The 14,015-nt window shown below is 44.0% G+C and overlaps 1 protein-coding gene across 3 annotated transcripts in view; it reads left to right on the forward strand.

Annotated features, from left to right (window-relative positions):
- Positions 1-14,015, forward strand: part of SH3PXD2B (SH3 and PX domains 2B) — a 296,070-nt gene that overhangs the window by 66,654 nt on the left and 215,401 nt on the right. For all 3 annotated transcript variants that reach the window (XM_073620589.1, XM_073620591.1, XM_073620590.1), the window contains exon 2: positions 4,717-4,797. In XM_073620589.1, the coding sequence (XP_073476690.1) occupies positions 4,717-4,797 (81 nt within the window). The remainder of the gene's footprint in view (positions 1-4,716; positions 4,798-14,015) is intronic.

Consider the following 14,015-nt stretch of genomic DNA (forward strand, 5'->3'; position numbering starts at 1 on the left):
TGCTGTATCTCAAATGCTAGGGCTGTTAGGGAAAAATTGGTGCTGTATTTGGAATCCGCTGGTCAAATATACCCTGAAACAGGTCTAAAATTCGAGTCAAGTTTTTGTTTGTTTCCCCATGGGATGATTCGCCCCTCTAAAATGTGGGATTTCTTTTCACTATATTTCTTGGTGGGAGGCATTGGTCAGCAGTATAATTAGTTGTCCCCAGAGATGAGCAGAAATTCTCCAATGGGGGCATCTGTTCTGGGGACAACTTACTAGGAGGGGAATTTCCTTCACTTTGGAAGATTTCCTTTAAATTCCAGTTGTGTCGCTGGGGCAGGATGTAAAGTGAAACTTCCACAGTGGGACACGTACACCAGTAAAATATCCTGGCCAGGGTTTTGACCTTTCCCTACTTTAGTAAAAAAAAAAAAAAAAGTTTTGGCTATAGGTACACATTAGAATATACCCGACATGAGAGAAATAAGTTATGTAGGTTGCAACCTCTAACCAATCCTTCTGAAAATGCCAGTTGCCTAAATATCTTTATGATGTTTTGACTTAAATGCTGTTCGAGTCACAACAGTTTCAGAAAACGTAAAGGAGAGGGTTTTTTAAAACCCGTATTTTCAGTCCTTCTCCATACTTGTTCAGGAACCTGAGGCAAGATTTGGAAGTAGTAGAGCCAGAAAAAGTTAGGCAAATGGCAGGCTACAATACATGTTGCTGACATGACAAGTGTACGAAAAAGTCAGAAACGCTAATAGAAAGCATGAAAAGACTATACAGTAAGTTTTTATTTTGGAATTCCATTGTTGCTGGTCTCCATGGTGAGGATCATCCAGCCTAAACAATCTGAGAACTGTTGGTGCTGCCTAGCTATATTAATGCTTTGGAATTAATACACTTTACTAACTTTAATTTGCTGTATGCTTTATCCAGGTCTTTTAAGCAAAAGTGTTTAAGTCAGACAAAGCCAGGCAGCTAGCAATTTCAGAAGGTCAGCAAATGACGGCCTCAGTATGGGTGCTCTGACTTTTTATAGAATGAGAAGGGTAGGGTAGCTGAGGTGGTCTCATTTTGATGTCAACTAGTGCATTTTGTGATCTTGGTGCATTTGGGGTATCTCTTAAAGGCTAGGGATTGTTTGCAGTTGGATGATGGACAGAGTTTTTAATGCAGACAAGTTCATGCTGTATAGAACCATTAGAAACATGGCTGCCTGTTTTGTTCAGAATATTTCTACTTATTAACCTCTCAGTGTCAGATAAGAGTAGGCATTGTGAAACGGGCTCTGTATTGCCTGTATAGAGCCAGAGTCTTACTGGGTTACTTTAGACATGTGGTTTCCTGCAACTAAAGGGCTGCCTAGATCTTGGTTTCCTGCCAATCTGTCTGCAGTCCATTGCCTGATTTAGGTGAATTATCTTCCTGATAAAGGAGGGGGACTAGTGTGGATATTAAGTAAACATTTCCGGTTGCGACTTTGTTATAAGATTATATGTCTTGGTATATTAGTATTTACTGGCCATACTTTGCCCATGCTTGCTTTGCCTGCCAATAAATTCTCCTCACTCTGTGTTTATTCTACAAAGCAGTGCATAAAGAAAAACTGACATTTTATGCAGAAAATCACTGAAGTATGTATTGAAAAAGCCTAAATGATTTTTTGACCATAGCATCCAGATTTTTAGACACACAAAAAAAAGAATCCTTTACTGAGAATATGGAGTAAGACATTGTTGGCCTCTGCTTCTGGAAATGACAGTTGCTTTGTTGTCTTACTCATCTTTTGGGCTTCCATACTTTTGAGGCATTGCCCTGAAAAAAAGTATTTCGATTTGGAGTTCTGGCTTCATTCTGACTTTCTAATCTGCATGCTTATTCTTGGTTAGTAACTCAAAGTATTGAAGATGGAGGCAGAGTGAGGATAGCAATGGCAGCCTCAATACCCCTTTCAGTTTTCAGTTTCTGTCAACACTATTTAAATGGCTCGACAAACTCAAACAAGGCCGTCCCTTTTTTTTTTTTTTTTTTTTTTTTTTCATTTTTAATAGAGCAAGGGGGGTTATAACCCCTGTCAGATTTTTTTTTTTCGGCATCTGTGATCCATTGCTGAGATTTCACTTCCTGTCCCATAGCCAAACAGGAAGTGAAAAGAAATCCCTGCAAATTAAGGGAATGCTTTGGGGATCGCCCAGGTCACCAGAACTAGTGTCCCCAATGGAAGATTTCCCCTATTACTTTTCTGGGACAATCCAAAATTTGGGACTTTCTTTTACTTTCAGCGATAATGGTAAACAGGACAAATAGAGAGTGAATCTCCTTAATGGGGACACAGACAAGTTTTCTAATCACCCTGCACTCTAAAACTGAAAAAAAAAATTGCCACTTTGTTATACTTTAAAGTTTAGTCCCAGCATCCAAACATTTACCCATTCGGTGGGAGCCTGAATGTTATGTATAACAGTATTGCTCCTGCAATTATACATGAAAGCTTCCCACTTTCAGTGGTTAAGGACATCAGCTTTCCTATTGTCAATGGTTAAGGCACTGCTGAATCCCTAATAATTAATGACCTATTTACTTAGATGCCCGGGAATGCCTGGCCATGTAAACAAAGGAGCCAGGGATAATAGTTGGGGAGAAAATGTGGCATGGGGGAAAAAAACTTTGAGTGCACAGGGCCATAAATGTTGGTTCCACTTAGGACAGCTTTTAGTTCTATCCAGCCGCAGCCTGCCGTAGACTTCGACAGACTGCCTGCAACAGGGCACTAAAATATTATGAGGGATGCACTGTAGCTAGACTGCAACATGTGCAAGGAGCCTTGCAGAAACCATTAGATTCTCCCTATAATAAAAATATTCCCTTCGCACACTTTCCTGAATAAGTCTTAGGAGTAGCGGGTGCTGAAGCAACAGCCAGCTTTAACTGGAGACATCACAGATCAAATGCACATATTTGCCAGCACACCAGGGATTGTCGAATATCGTCCAAAATCTTTATTGAAGAACGATCACATCACAAAGGACATAGTGCAACATTACAGAGCCATGCAGGACCCCTTCATCAGCCATGTGATGACAGCACATGGCGGACGAATGGGTCCTGCGTGGCTCTGAAACATTGCATGTCCTCTGTGATGTGAAGAAGAGAAGAAAAGATTAATCGCACACTTGAATCCAAAAGATGCTGTAGAAATTTCTTTATTGTCGTGAGCCAGACAAAATTGCAATGATGATCAGTTGACGCATTTCACCCAAAAAGAACTGTGCATGTTGGGAACAAGCACGGTTCTTTTCGGGTGAAACGTGTCAACTGATCATCATTGCAATTTTGTCTGGCTCACGACAATAAAGAAATTTCTACAGCATCTTTTGGATTCAAGTGTGCGATCAATCTTTTCTTCTCTTTTTGATATTGCTTATGGTGATGAGCCGGCATTAGCACCTTGGACTGGGTGTGGGCACCCTTGTTCTGTTTCTTCTGATATGATCGTTCTTCAATAAAGGTTTTGGACGTTATTCGACAATCCATAGTGTGCTGGTGAACATGTGCATTTAAAGTGAAAAAGAGGCTAATGAAGAGGCACGCATGCTTCGAAACAGGTTCCCCGCTGCACATGCTTGAGGAGTGACATCAGGCGGAGGAGGTTCCAGTACTTGCGGCCGCGCTTACTGGTATTGGGTGTCATCCTTTGATCCCTGGTGCCTGGTTCATCACACTCTCTCTCCACATCTGTGGTGAAGGCATTATCAAACATTGCCTGATCCCTTCACACTGTACCCACCTGACTACAGTCACTTTTTTGTGAGCGCATTTCTTATTTGTGTAATCTTTATTTATTTATTTTTTTTATTCACTACTACACTATGGAGTGTTTGTGCCTTGTGTCTTCCCTTTTGGGAATAAAGTGACAACCTGTATACTGTGGCTAACCAGAACTGCTCTTTCCTCAAGATTCAGTGTTGCATTTCCTCAGAACTCTCAAGTGTAGTAAAAGGTGAAATGGCTCATAGCAGCCAACCAAATTTAATTTTACTGTGGTCATAAGAGAAAATGTAAAAATCTATGCTTGGCGTTAGCCGCCTGAATGCATTTGATCTACCTGCTAATGAAAAAAATTAATATCTCTATTCGTAGCTGTGTAATCAAGCAAGGACTTAGGGCCTCATGTACACTGCTGCTGGTAAACGGATGTTTAGAAGCAGTTGGGCATTTTTTTTCAACTGCTCCTGAACTCTCCTCTGTTATCTTATCAGTACATGTACACAGGGTCGTTTACAGTAGTTTCTAGGCAGTTGAGTTTAGAGGCTTTTTTTGGAACGCAAAAAATGGGTTCAAAAGCTGAGTTTAGAGGCATTTCAAGCGGTAACTCGCATTTAGCCGCGTTTCGTTTACAGGTGTTTTTCATTTTTGGCTATTTTGAAAAATTTTTTTTTTTTTTTTAAACGCAGCATGTAAACGTGGCAAAACTGACATTTTAAACGTGGGTTACCATATGCACCATAAGTTAAATAGTTCAGGAGAGGTTGTAAAAACGTCCCGAGTACATTAAGCCCAGCCTCAGTCTTCATGTGTGGGAGGTTCTATCCTGTCCACACTGACTGGGCCTTGCACCATCACTAGCATTCGTACTTACTGAATCTCTGTGGTTGCCGTTTTTGTTCTTGAAGATGAATAATGCAATTGATGCTTGACTGTGCTATTTTTTTTTTTTTTTTCTAGGTGTATATTATTAGTGTTAGCTGGTCAAATAGCTCAAGTGAAGTCGTCTACCGGAGATACAGCAAGTTCTTTGACTTACAGGTAAGAAAAATGGTGGAACACTTTAATGCTGATTAAGCTTGAATTAAATGGGATGTGGCTGCATTTTGGTACGTGCAGAAAGTAATGCCGGGTACACACGAGCAGACTTTTCAACCGGACTGGTCCGACGGACCGAATCCGGCGGTCAATCCGACCATGTGTGGGCTCATCGGACTTCCAACGGAGCGTTTCGGTCGAAAATCCGACGGACTTTAGATTTAAACTTGTTTCCAATCTTCCCGACAGAACTCCGCCGGACCCAGTTCCTATCGGAAAGCCCGTTCGTCTGTATGCTGGTCTGATCAACCAAAATACGACGCAAGGGCAGTTACAGCACCTGCCCGCGAGAATGTTACATATCGCGCTCGCTGCAATAGGAAAAACACATTTTCCTATTGTGGCAAGAGGGAGGCGACAATGTCCCTTAGGTCTGGTATGGATTTTAAGGGGAACCCCCCTACTCCGAAGAAAACGGCATGGGGGTTCCCCCCAAACCCATACCAGACCCTTATCCGAGCATGCAGCCCGGCCGGTCAGGAAAGGGGGTGGGGGTGAGCGAGCGCCCCCCCCCCCGAATCGTACCAGGCCGCATGCCCTCAACATGGGGGGTGGGTGCTTTGGGGGAGGGGGGTACCCTGCGGCCCCCCCACCCCAAAGCACCTTGTCCCCATGTTGATGAGGACAAGGGCCTCTTCCCGACAACCCTGACCGTTCGTTGTCGGGGTCTGCGGACGGGGGGGCTTATCGGAATCCGGGAGTCCCCTTTAATAAGGGGGGCCCCCAGATCCCGGCCCCCCAGCCTATGTGAATGAGTATGGGGTACCCATTCACCTAGGGGAAAAAAAACACACTACACAGGTTTTTAAAGTAATTTTATTAGGCTGCTCCGGGGGTCTTCTTCTGACTTCGGGGCTCTTCTTCCAACTTCAGGGGTCTCTCCGGCCTCTTCTCCCGGTGTCTGGTTGTTCTCCGGCCTCTTCTCCCAGTGTCCGGTTCTTCTGCCGGGCTCCTCTGCTATTTTCTGCTCTTTTGCCGCTCTCTTGCTAGCGGTGGCCCGGTCTTCTCCGTTGTCTTGTTCCCTCTTCTATTCTTCCGATGTTGACACAACGCTCTCTCCCGCTGTAATGCTGTGTGATCACTGCGCGATGACTTATATAGGCATGGGGCATGGTCACCGGGTGATGTCACCTGGTGACCCTGCCCCCTTATGACGTCACAGTCAGACAGGGCATGCTGGGACTGTGACGTCATAAGGGGGCGGGGTCACCGGGTGACCTCACCTGTTGACCACGCCCCATGCCTATATAAGTCATTGCGCAGCGATCACACAGCATTACAGTGGGAAAGAGCGTCGTGTCAATATCGGAAGAAGAGAAGAGGGAACAAGATGATGGAGAAGACCGGGCCACCGCTAGCAAGAGCGGCAAAAGAGCAGAAGATAGCGGAGGAGCCCGGCAGAAGAACCGGATACCGGGAGAAGAGGCCGGAGAGACCCCTGAAGTCGGAAGAAGACCCCCGGAGCTGCCTAATAAATTACTTTAAAAACCTGTGTAGTGTGTTTGTTTTTTTTTTTATTGACACTTTTTTTTCCCTAGGTGAATGGGTAGGGGTACAATGTACCCCATACTCATTCACACAGGGTGGGGGGCCGGGATCTGGGGGCCCGCCTTATTAAAGGGGGCTCCCGGATTCCGATAAGCCCCCCGCACGCAGACCCCGACAACCAACGGCCAGGGTTGTCGGGAAGATGCTCTTGTCCTCATCAACATGGGGACAAGGTGCTTTGGGGTGGGGGGGCCGCAGGGCGCCCCCTCCCTCATGTTGAGGGCATGCGGCCTGGTACGGTTCAGGAGGGGGGCGCTCGCTCGTCTCCACCCCCTTTCCTGACCGGCCGGGCTGTGTGCTTGGATAAGGGTCTGGTATGGATTTGGGGGGGACCCCCATGTCGTTTTTTCAGCGTAGGGGGTTCCCCTTAAAATCAATACCAGACCTAAGGGCCTGGTATGCTCTGCGACGGGGCCCGCAAGGTGTCAATCTCGCCGATCAAAGCGGCGATATTGACTTCCTTTTCTAGTCCCCTCGTACGCAAGTCACGTTCAAAATGAATGGACTTGTCCGTTCATTCGGAAAGTCCGTCGAAAGTCCGTCGGGAAGACCTGCGGACCTAGTCTGCCGGAAAGTCCGGTCGTGTGTAGGCAAGTCCGTCCGTTCAGAAAGTCCGCTGGAAGTCCGTCGGACCTAGTCTGCCGGAAAGTCTGGTCGTGTGTACAGGGCATTAGAGTTCTTAGGATTCAATAGGCAATGAACTTCATTAACATGCCATATGTCTACATTTTGTGTCTTCATGACTTAGCATTTGTTTTCCCAATTTAAATAAAAAAAAATAAATGAATGAAGCTGCCCTTTTTGGCTTCATTATAAAAATGGTATTTCTGTCTGTAAAGGTGGCCCAGTCGGCATGTGGATATTTATTTATTTATTTTTTACACAGGTTTCCTTGCACAGTTCTCCACAGTATTTATAAGCCCTCATGCACACAGGCTGTTAAAATAACATTATGAAAACGCCAGTATATTTGCAGTGATTTTTTAAAACTTTTTGCAGCTTTTTTTCAGCGTTTTTGCAATAGCGTTTTTGAGCGTTTTTCTGTGTTGGCGTTTTTTAGCTTTTTTTTTTTTTTTTTTTTTTTTTTTCAATTTTTTTTTTTTTTTTTTCAATGGATCAAAAATGTTAAAAAACATTGGTGAATGACGTTTTTGAGCGTTTTTGAGCATTTTTCAGCATTAGAGCGTTTTTACAGCTGAAAAACGTCTCTCAGAACCCACTGGTCCTGGGTTTTTTTTACAGCTTAAAAACGCCTATGCTACTTGCAGCTCAAAAAGGCCTAGGTGGGCATGAAGCCATAGACTAACATAGACAGGCCTTTTTAAGCTGCAAAAAAAGCTCAAAAAAGCAGCTGTAAAAAGTTTGTGTGCATGAGGACTTAGGGATGGGCTTGCATGTGTTTGGAACCGTGCTTGTGGCCAATCCCAAAATTCAGCTGTCATTCATGGTCCAACGAGCTGCAGTAGGGGTGTGAACATTTTGGAACCACCATGTTCTAGTTATTTAATCCAGTTATTGGTGCCTGGAAGACTGCATATGTTAGACTGCATAATTCGATTTACATGGCCAAAGATGTGAATTGTCAAATCACCGGGGGAAAGAGGTTAAAACAATATATGTAGAAAACAGATGCTGTTGATGGGGCCCCCTCTTTTACAGTCTATTGAAATGCGAACCGAACTAAAGGCATACCTTATATATTGGGGGCGGGGTGCAAACACAGTCAATATACAGACAATCCTATAAATGGCATATGTGAGTATTTGAGAAAATGGACTTTAGTGGTGCCCAAGGATCTACTAGACAAAACTGTTAAAATTATACAGAATTTATTTATATAACTAATAAAAGCATTTAGACATACCTATAGGGAGGGGTATGTATAACTCCCTCATAGTACAATGCTCAATTGGCATCCCTCACTGTACACAGTATGTATGTACCATATACACTATATTACCAAAAGTATTGGGGCACACGAACTTTAATGGCATTCCAGTCTTAGTCTTTAAGATTCAATATTGAGTTGGCCCACCCTTTGCAGCTATAACTCTTCTGGGAAGGCTGTCCACAAGGTGTAGGAGTGTGTCTATAGGAATGTTTGATAATTCTTCTAGAAACGCATTTGTGGGGTCAGGCACTGATAAGGATGAGAAGGCCTGGCTCGCAGTCTCCGCTCTAATTCATCCCAAAGGTGTTCTATCGGGTTGAGGTCAGGACTCTGTGCAGGCCAGTCAAGGTCCTCCACCCCAAACTTGCTCATCCATGTCTTTATGGACCTTGCTTTGTGCCCTGGCCCAAATCATTTGGTGGAGGGGGGATTATGGCGTGGGGTTGTTTTTCAGGGGTTGGGCTTGGCCCCTTATTTCCAGTGAAGGGAACTCTTAAAGTGTCAGCATACCAAGACATTTTGGACAATTTTTATGCTCCCAACTTTGTGAGGAACATTTTGGTGATGGCCCCTTCCTGTTCCAACATGACTGTGCACCAGTGCACAAAGTTCACATCATTGCCTGACCTCACAAATGCGATTCTGTAAGAATGGTCAAATATTCCCATAGACACACTCCTAAACCTTGTGGACAGCCTTCCCAGAAGAGTTGAAGCTGTTATAGCTGCAAAGGGTGGGCATACTCGATATTGAAGCTTACGGACTAAGACTGGGATGCCATTAAAGTTCATGTGCGTGTAAAGGCAGGTGTCCCAATACTTTTGATAATATAGTATATGTATACCTAAGAACGCAAATATAGTGAAATTACTTTCAGCATAACGTACTTATCAGCCTCAAACCAAGGCCTTGTAACAATTAGGGTTGCGCCGATACCGTTTTTTTATCAGTGAGTATGAGTACCGATACTTTCGTTGTTTTGGACAGAAGCTCAAAATGCTCACCACCTTCAGGGTCTATGGCTTAAAACTAGTCCTTTATTAACAATCCAAAGCATTTAAAGCGGGGGTCCACCTAAACCGCCAAAAAAAATAAATATTAAAAGCCAGCAGCTACAAATACTGCAGCTGCTGACTTTTAATACATGGCCACTTACCTGTCCCAGGGTCCAGCGATGTCGGCAGGCGACGCAGAGAACCCGCTCGGTTCTCGGCAGCTGCCGCCGCCATCCTAGGTGAGGGAATCAGGAAGTGAAGTGTTGCAGCTTCACTTCCCGGTTCCCTACTGCGCATGCGCGAGTCACGCTGCGCATCGTAACTGGTCCCCGCTATTTCCTGGGAGCTGTGTGTTTCCCAGGAGACAGCACGGACTGACAGGAAGAGGCATAGACTCCCATGGGAGTCTATGCCGGAAGTGGGTGCAAATACCTGTCTTAGACAGGTATCTGCACCCCCCTCCCCCCTGAAAGGTGCCAAATGTGACACCGGAGGGGGGGAGGGTTCCGAAAAGCGGAAGTTCCATTTTTGTGTGGAACTCCGCTTTAAAGGTTTTCAGGAGTAGAAACTCATTTTCTGTTTTTTGTTTTGTATACACCTGGACGCTGTACTCGTGTTTATGATGGCACACGAGTTAAGGGGTGCCCAGCCATTCATGTCAATGACGGTGTATGCTGCACCTGGGCTGCCTGGGTGGAGGAAATATGGTTGAAGTTGCAATGAATTGGCTCGCCCAGCCTATGTGCCAGAGTCCTAAGTCCTGTTGCACACGGGTAAAATAAAACCCCACGTTTTGTAGTTTGTAGCTGTGTAGGGGTTTTTTTTCTTTTGTTTATAAAAAAAAAAAAAAAAAAAATACACGTGTCTATGGGACAATGCACACAACTGCAAAAAGAACTATAGTGCAGTGGTGCATTTAGAGCTGTAAGAAAATTAGTACATTTTAATTTTTCGTGCAGGAATGTATGCGTGTTATCTTGAGGGATTGTTAGCACAGTGGTAGCTTTTTTCAGTGCCAGTCCGAACTGTTTTAGAGCTTGTCAGCCCACTTTTTTGAAGAAGATCAAAGCTCTACAAAATCGTTGCCCATGCATGGTAAGTTTCACAATCAAACAGATGACAAAAAATACTGAGCCACCAGGCTCTCTTCAATAGAACCGATGCTTAGGCCTTAACCTTGACTTTTGGCTTCTGGTCTCTCACCATCTTACACAGTACCTCTGTGTTGATTTTAGCTTTCCCCCCTCTCCTTCTCAGTTGTAGCACCCTGCTGCATGGGCCCTCTCCTGGCCTCTCGATAGAGGCTCTCCTGACACCGTGGACTCTCTCCTCTGAGACCTCTGATTCCCACAGTCCCCTAGTCATCTTGGCTCTCTGTCTTTCTGACTCTCTTAGCCGCCTCAAATCCCTCAACCCTATGGATAATCAATCTCTCCTCTAGCACGGAGTGCTGTCTTTTGAGTGGAACACACCTGTCTTATAACGGGAGCTCTGAACTATGCCCATGTTCTTCATTGTAAGGGCCAGTTCACACCAGAGTGTGGTACAGGAAACCCATGTTCCATGCGTGTTTCCTACACTGTGTTCAAAACACTCTGCACTTGTGATCTGCAGCAGGTATCTGTGTGCGTTTGCCTGCAAAAAATCCCATGGTGCAGTAGTTCCATGATATCCAGTTGCAGTGCGTTTTTAAAAGTAGAGAGATTTCAGCACATTTAAATGAAGGGGTATAGATCGCACTGCACCTAGATCACATTTGAATCACACAGTGGATTCCTGTGTGATTATGAAGTGACCAAGCCCTAAGGGCTTTGTGCACCTGCACTTTTCATTTGTGCAAAACCTCTGCCCCTTTTTTCCCTCTTTTATACAGTGGCAGGGCCTCAGATTGTCACTGCATATATACTCAAGTATTTACAAATGTATACTGTGATATTTGGGTGGTGTTAGCTCAGTGGTAGTAGCTTTTTCTCTGAGCCCACGACAGTCCAAATTGATTTTTGGGCTTGTTGGCCCACTGTTATTAAACAAAGTTAAAGTTCAACAAAACAGCCCATGCAGGGGATTTTTCACCATGCAAACAAGTAAGGAAAATAACGAGCCGTCTGGCTCTTTCTTCAGCAGCACAGCTGCTTAGGCCTTAAAGTGTTTGTAAAGTCTTTTTTTTTTTGTACTTTAAAAATAACAGAAACACATTATACTTACCTGCTCTCTGCAGTGGTTTTGCATAGAGCAGCCCAGGGGCATATCATGAAATCAGCAGGCCCCAAGCAATGATCAAAAAATGGCAGCGCATTGTGTGCGTGGCTTAAATTGTGCTTAAAAATTGCGGAGTGTATTGTGGGTAGTATGTGCAGGAGAGGGGTGCGGAGTGTATTGTGGTGGGTAGTATGTGCAGGAGAGGGGTGCGGAGTGTATTGTGGTGGGTAGTATGTGCAGGAGAGAGGTGCGGAGTGTATTGTGGTGGGTAGTATGTGCAGGAGAGGGGTGCGGAGTGTATGGAGGTGGGTAGTATGTGCAGGAGAGAGGTGCGGAGTGTATTGTGGTGGGTTGTATGTGCAGGAGAGGGGTGCGGAGTGTATGGAGGTGGGTAGTATATGCAGAAGAGGAGTATGGAGTGTATGGTGGTGGGTAGTATGTGCTGGAGAGGAGTGCTGAGTATAAGGAGGTAGATAGTATGTGCAGGAGAGGAGTATGGAGTGTATGGTGGTAAGTATTATGCAGGGACTGGCTAGTATCAGAGCCAGATACTCACAGGTTACGCCGCGAACGTTAGAGTGAGAGCAATAATTCTAGTACTAGACCTCCTCTGCAACCTCTAAAAATGTTAAAGCGTCGCCTATTTATACAAAAAATATCGGTCTAATTTTAGTGGTTTTTATTTTTTTTATTCATGAAGCTGTTTCTTTCCAAAAAAAAAGTGTTTGAAAAATTGCTGCGCAAATACTGTGTGACATAAATAGTTGCAACAACCGCCATTTTATTCTCTAGGCAGGGGTGTCCAAACTTTTTTCAAATAGGGCCAGATTTGATGAAGTGAACATGCGTGAGGGCCAACCATTTTGCCTGACATTTTTTTGAACCATTAAAATTCAGTCTAAAGCCTTGTACTCATGATCGGATGTTCCAACGGGAATTGTGTGATGACAGGCTGTTGGCGGAAAATCTGACCATTTGTACGCGCCATCAGACAATTGTTGGCCAACTTTCCGTGGACAAATGTTGGATGAAAGGTTTATAAATTTTCCGCTGACAACGGTCTGTTGTCGGATTTTCCGAGCGTGTATACACAAGGCCGTCGGACAAAAGTACAAACACGCATGCTCGGAAGCAAGGACGAGCCAGAAGCAGTCGGTCTTGTAAACTAGCGTCTATAATGGAAAATTAACATTCGTGATGCGGAAAATTATGAAATCTCGAAATGCAGCGCACAATTCTCTTCTTCTTTAATGGGATAATAATGAAGCTACTATGGTGATACTGATGGAGTTCTGCCAAACGTATTTTAAAAGGCTTTTATTTTCTAGTGATATCAAGAATATTATTATGCTTTTTCTTCTTCCTTTTTTTTTTTTGGGCAAGTTACCACAACACCATTATCCTGTAGCTTTTAAGATCAAAGATACAACTATGTTTGCGTCCCTTGTTAATTTTACATTGTATTTTTTTTAAATGTAACTGCCTAATCCCAAACTGTCATTTGAGGTAAAACACATAGCCAAGTATTATTCTACACAATTTTTTTATTGTGCAGTAAAAAAAGAAAACAAATAAAATTAGACATGCTATCTGCCAATAGAACTTAACCAAAAACTGCATTCTATGCATCCAAAAATATAGAAAATATACCAAATCAAATCGTTATTCAACCAAAAAATAAAATAAAAGCCTCATGCATGTGTTCTGCTTCTTAATATAAGGGGTCAACCATGCCAAGAGTTGGTGAAAGCAGGGGTCCGTCATGCGGAGAACTCTGAAAATCATCTGTATTATTCTCCTGGAGCTCCCGCAGCAAAGGCATATGACGTAATTGGTCATGATTAATAAAGAAACCAATTTTTGATCCAAGAAATCCTCCTCCTCCAGTTCCTGGACTGGACTTAGGTCAAAGCAATAACTCCCAGGCCAATAATAACACCTTATCTCCTCCGATTCCGCAACATGTCTGGTTGACGAACGGCCGCTCAGAAACAAACTGAAAAGCGCGAATGAACACTCATTAAACTTCTACTAACACGAAATTAGCACAAGGATCCCAAAGGGTGGCGCCTGATAATTTAACTTTCTCTTTATCGGCTCATAGTACATCTAGTACATCACTACGTTCGTGTTTATTGGACAACAATTGTGTGCCGTTTGTATGCAAGACAAGTTTTTGGCCAACGCCCTTCAGACAAAAGTACAATGCATTAGGATTAAAAACCTTCTGCCTTTACATTTACTTTAACCTTGGCTCTTGGCCCCAGACCACCTTACACAGTACTTCTGTGTTTTTAGTTGCAGCCCTTTTTCAGCTCTCCCATCTGATTTAATTTTGGTACCCTGCTGCTTGGGCCCACTCCCTGTTCTATCGATAGGGATTCTCCTGACACCCCAGGCTCTCTCACGCCTCAGAGACCTCCATAGTCCCCAAGACTTGCTTAGTCATTCTGGATATCTGTCTTCCATACTCTTAGCCACCTTGACTCTCCCAGACCTAGGGACAAAGACTCTCTCCATCAGCATAG

Source organism: Aquarana catesbeiana, linkage group LG03 (genome assembly GCF_042186555.1).
Source record: "Aquarana catesbeiana isolate 2022-GZ linkage group LG03, ASM4218655v1, whole genome shotgun sequence".
In the NCBI taxonomy this organism is placed as follows: Eukaryota; Metazoa; Chordata; class Amphibia; order Anura; family Ranidae; genus Aquarana; species Aquarana catesbeiana.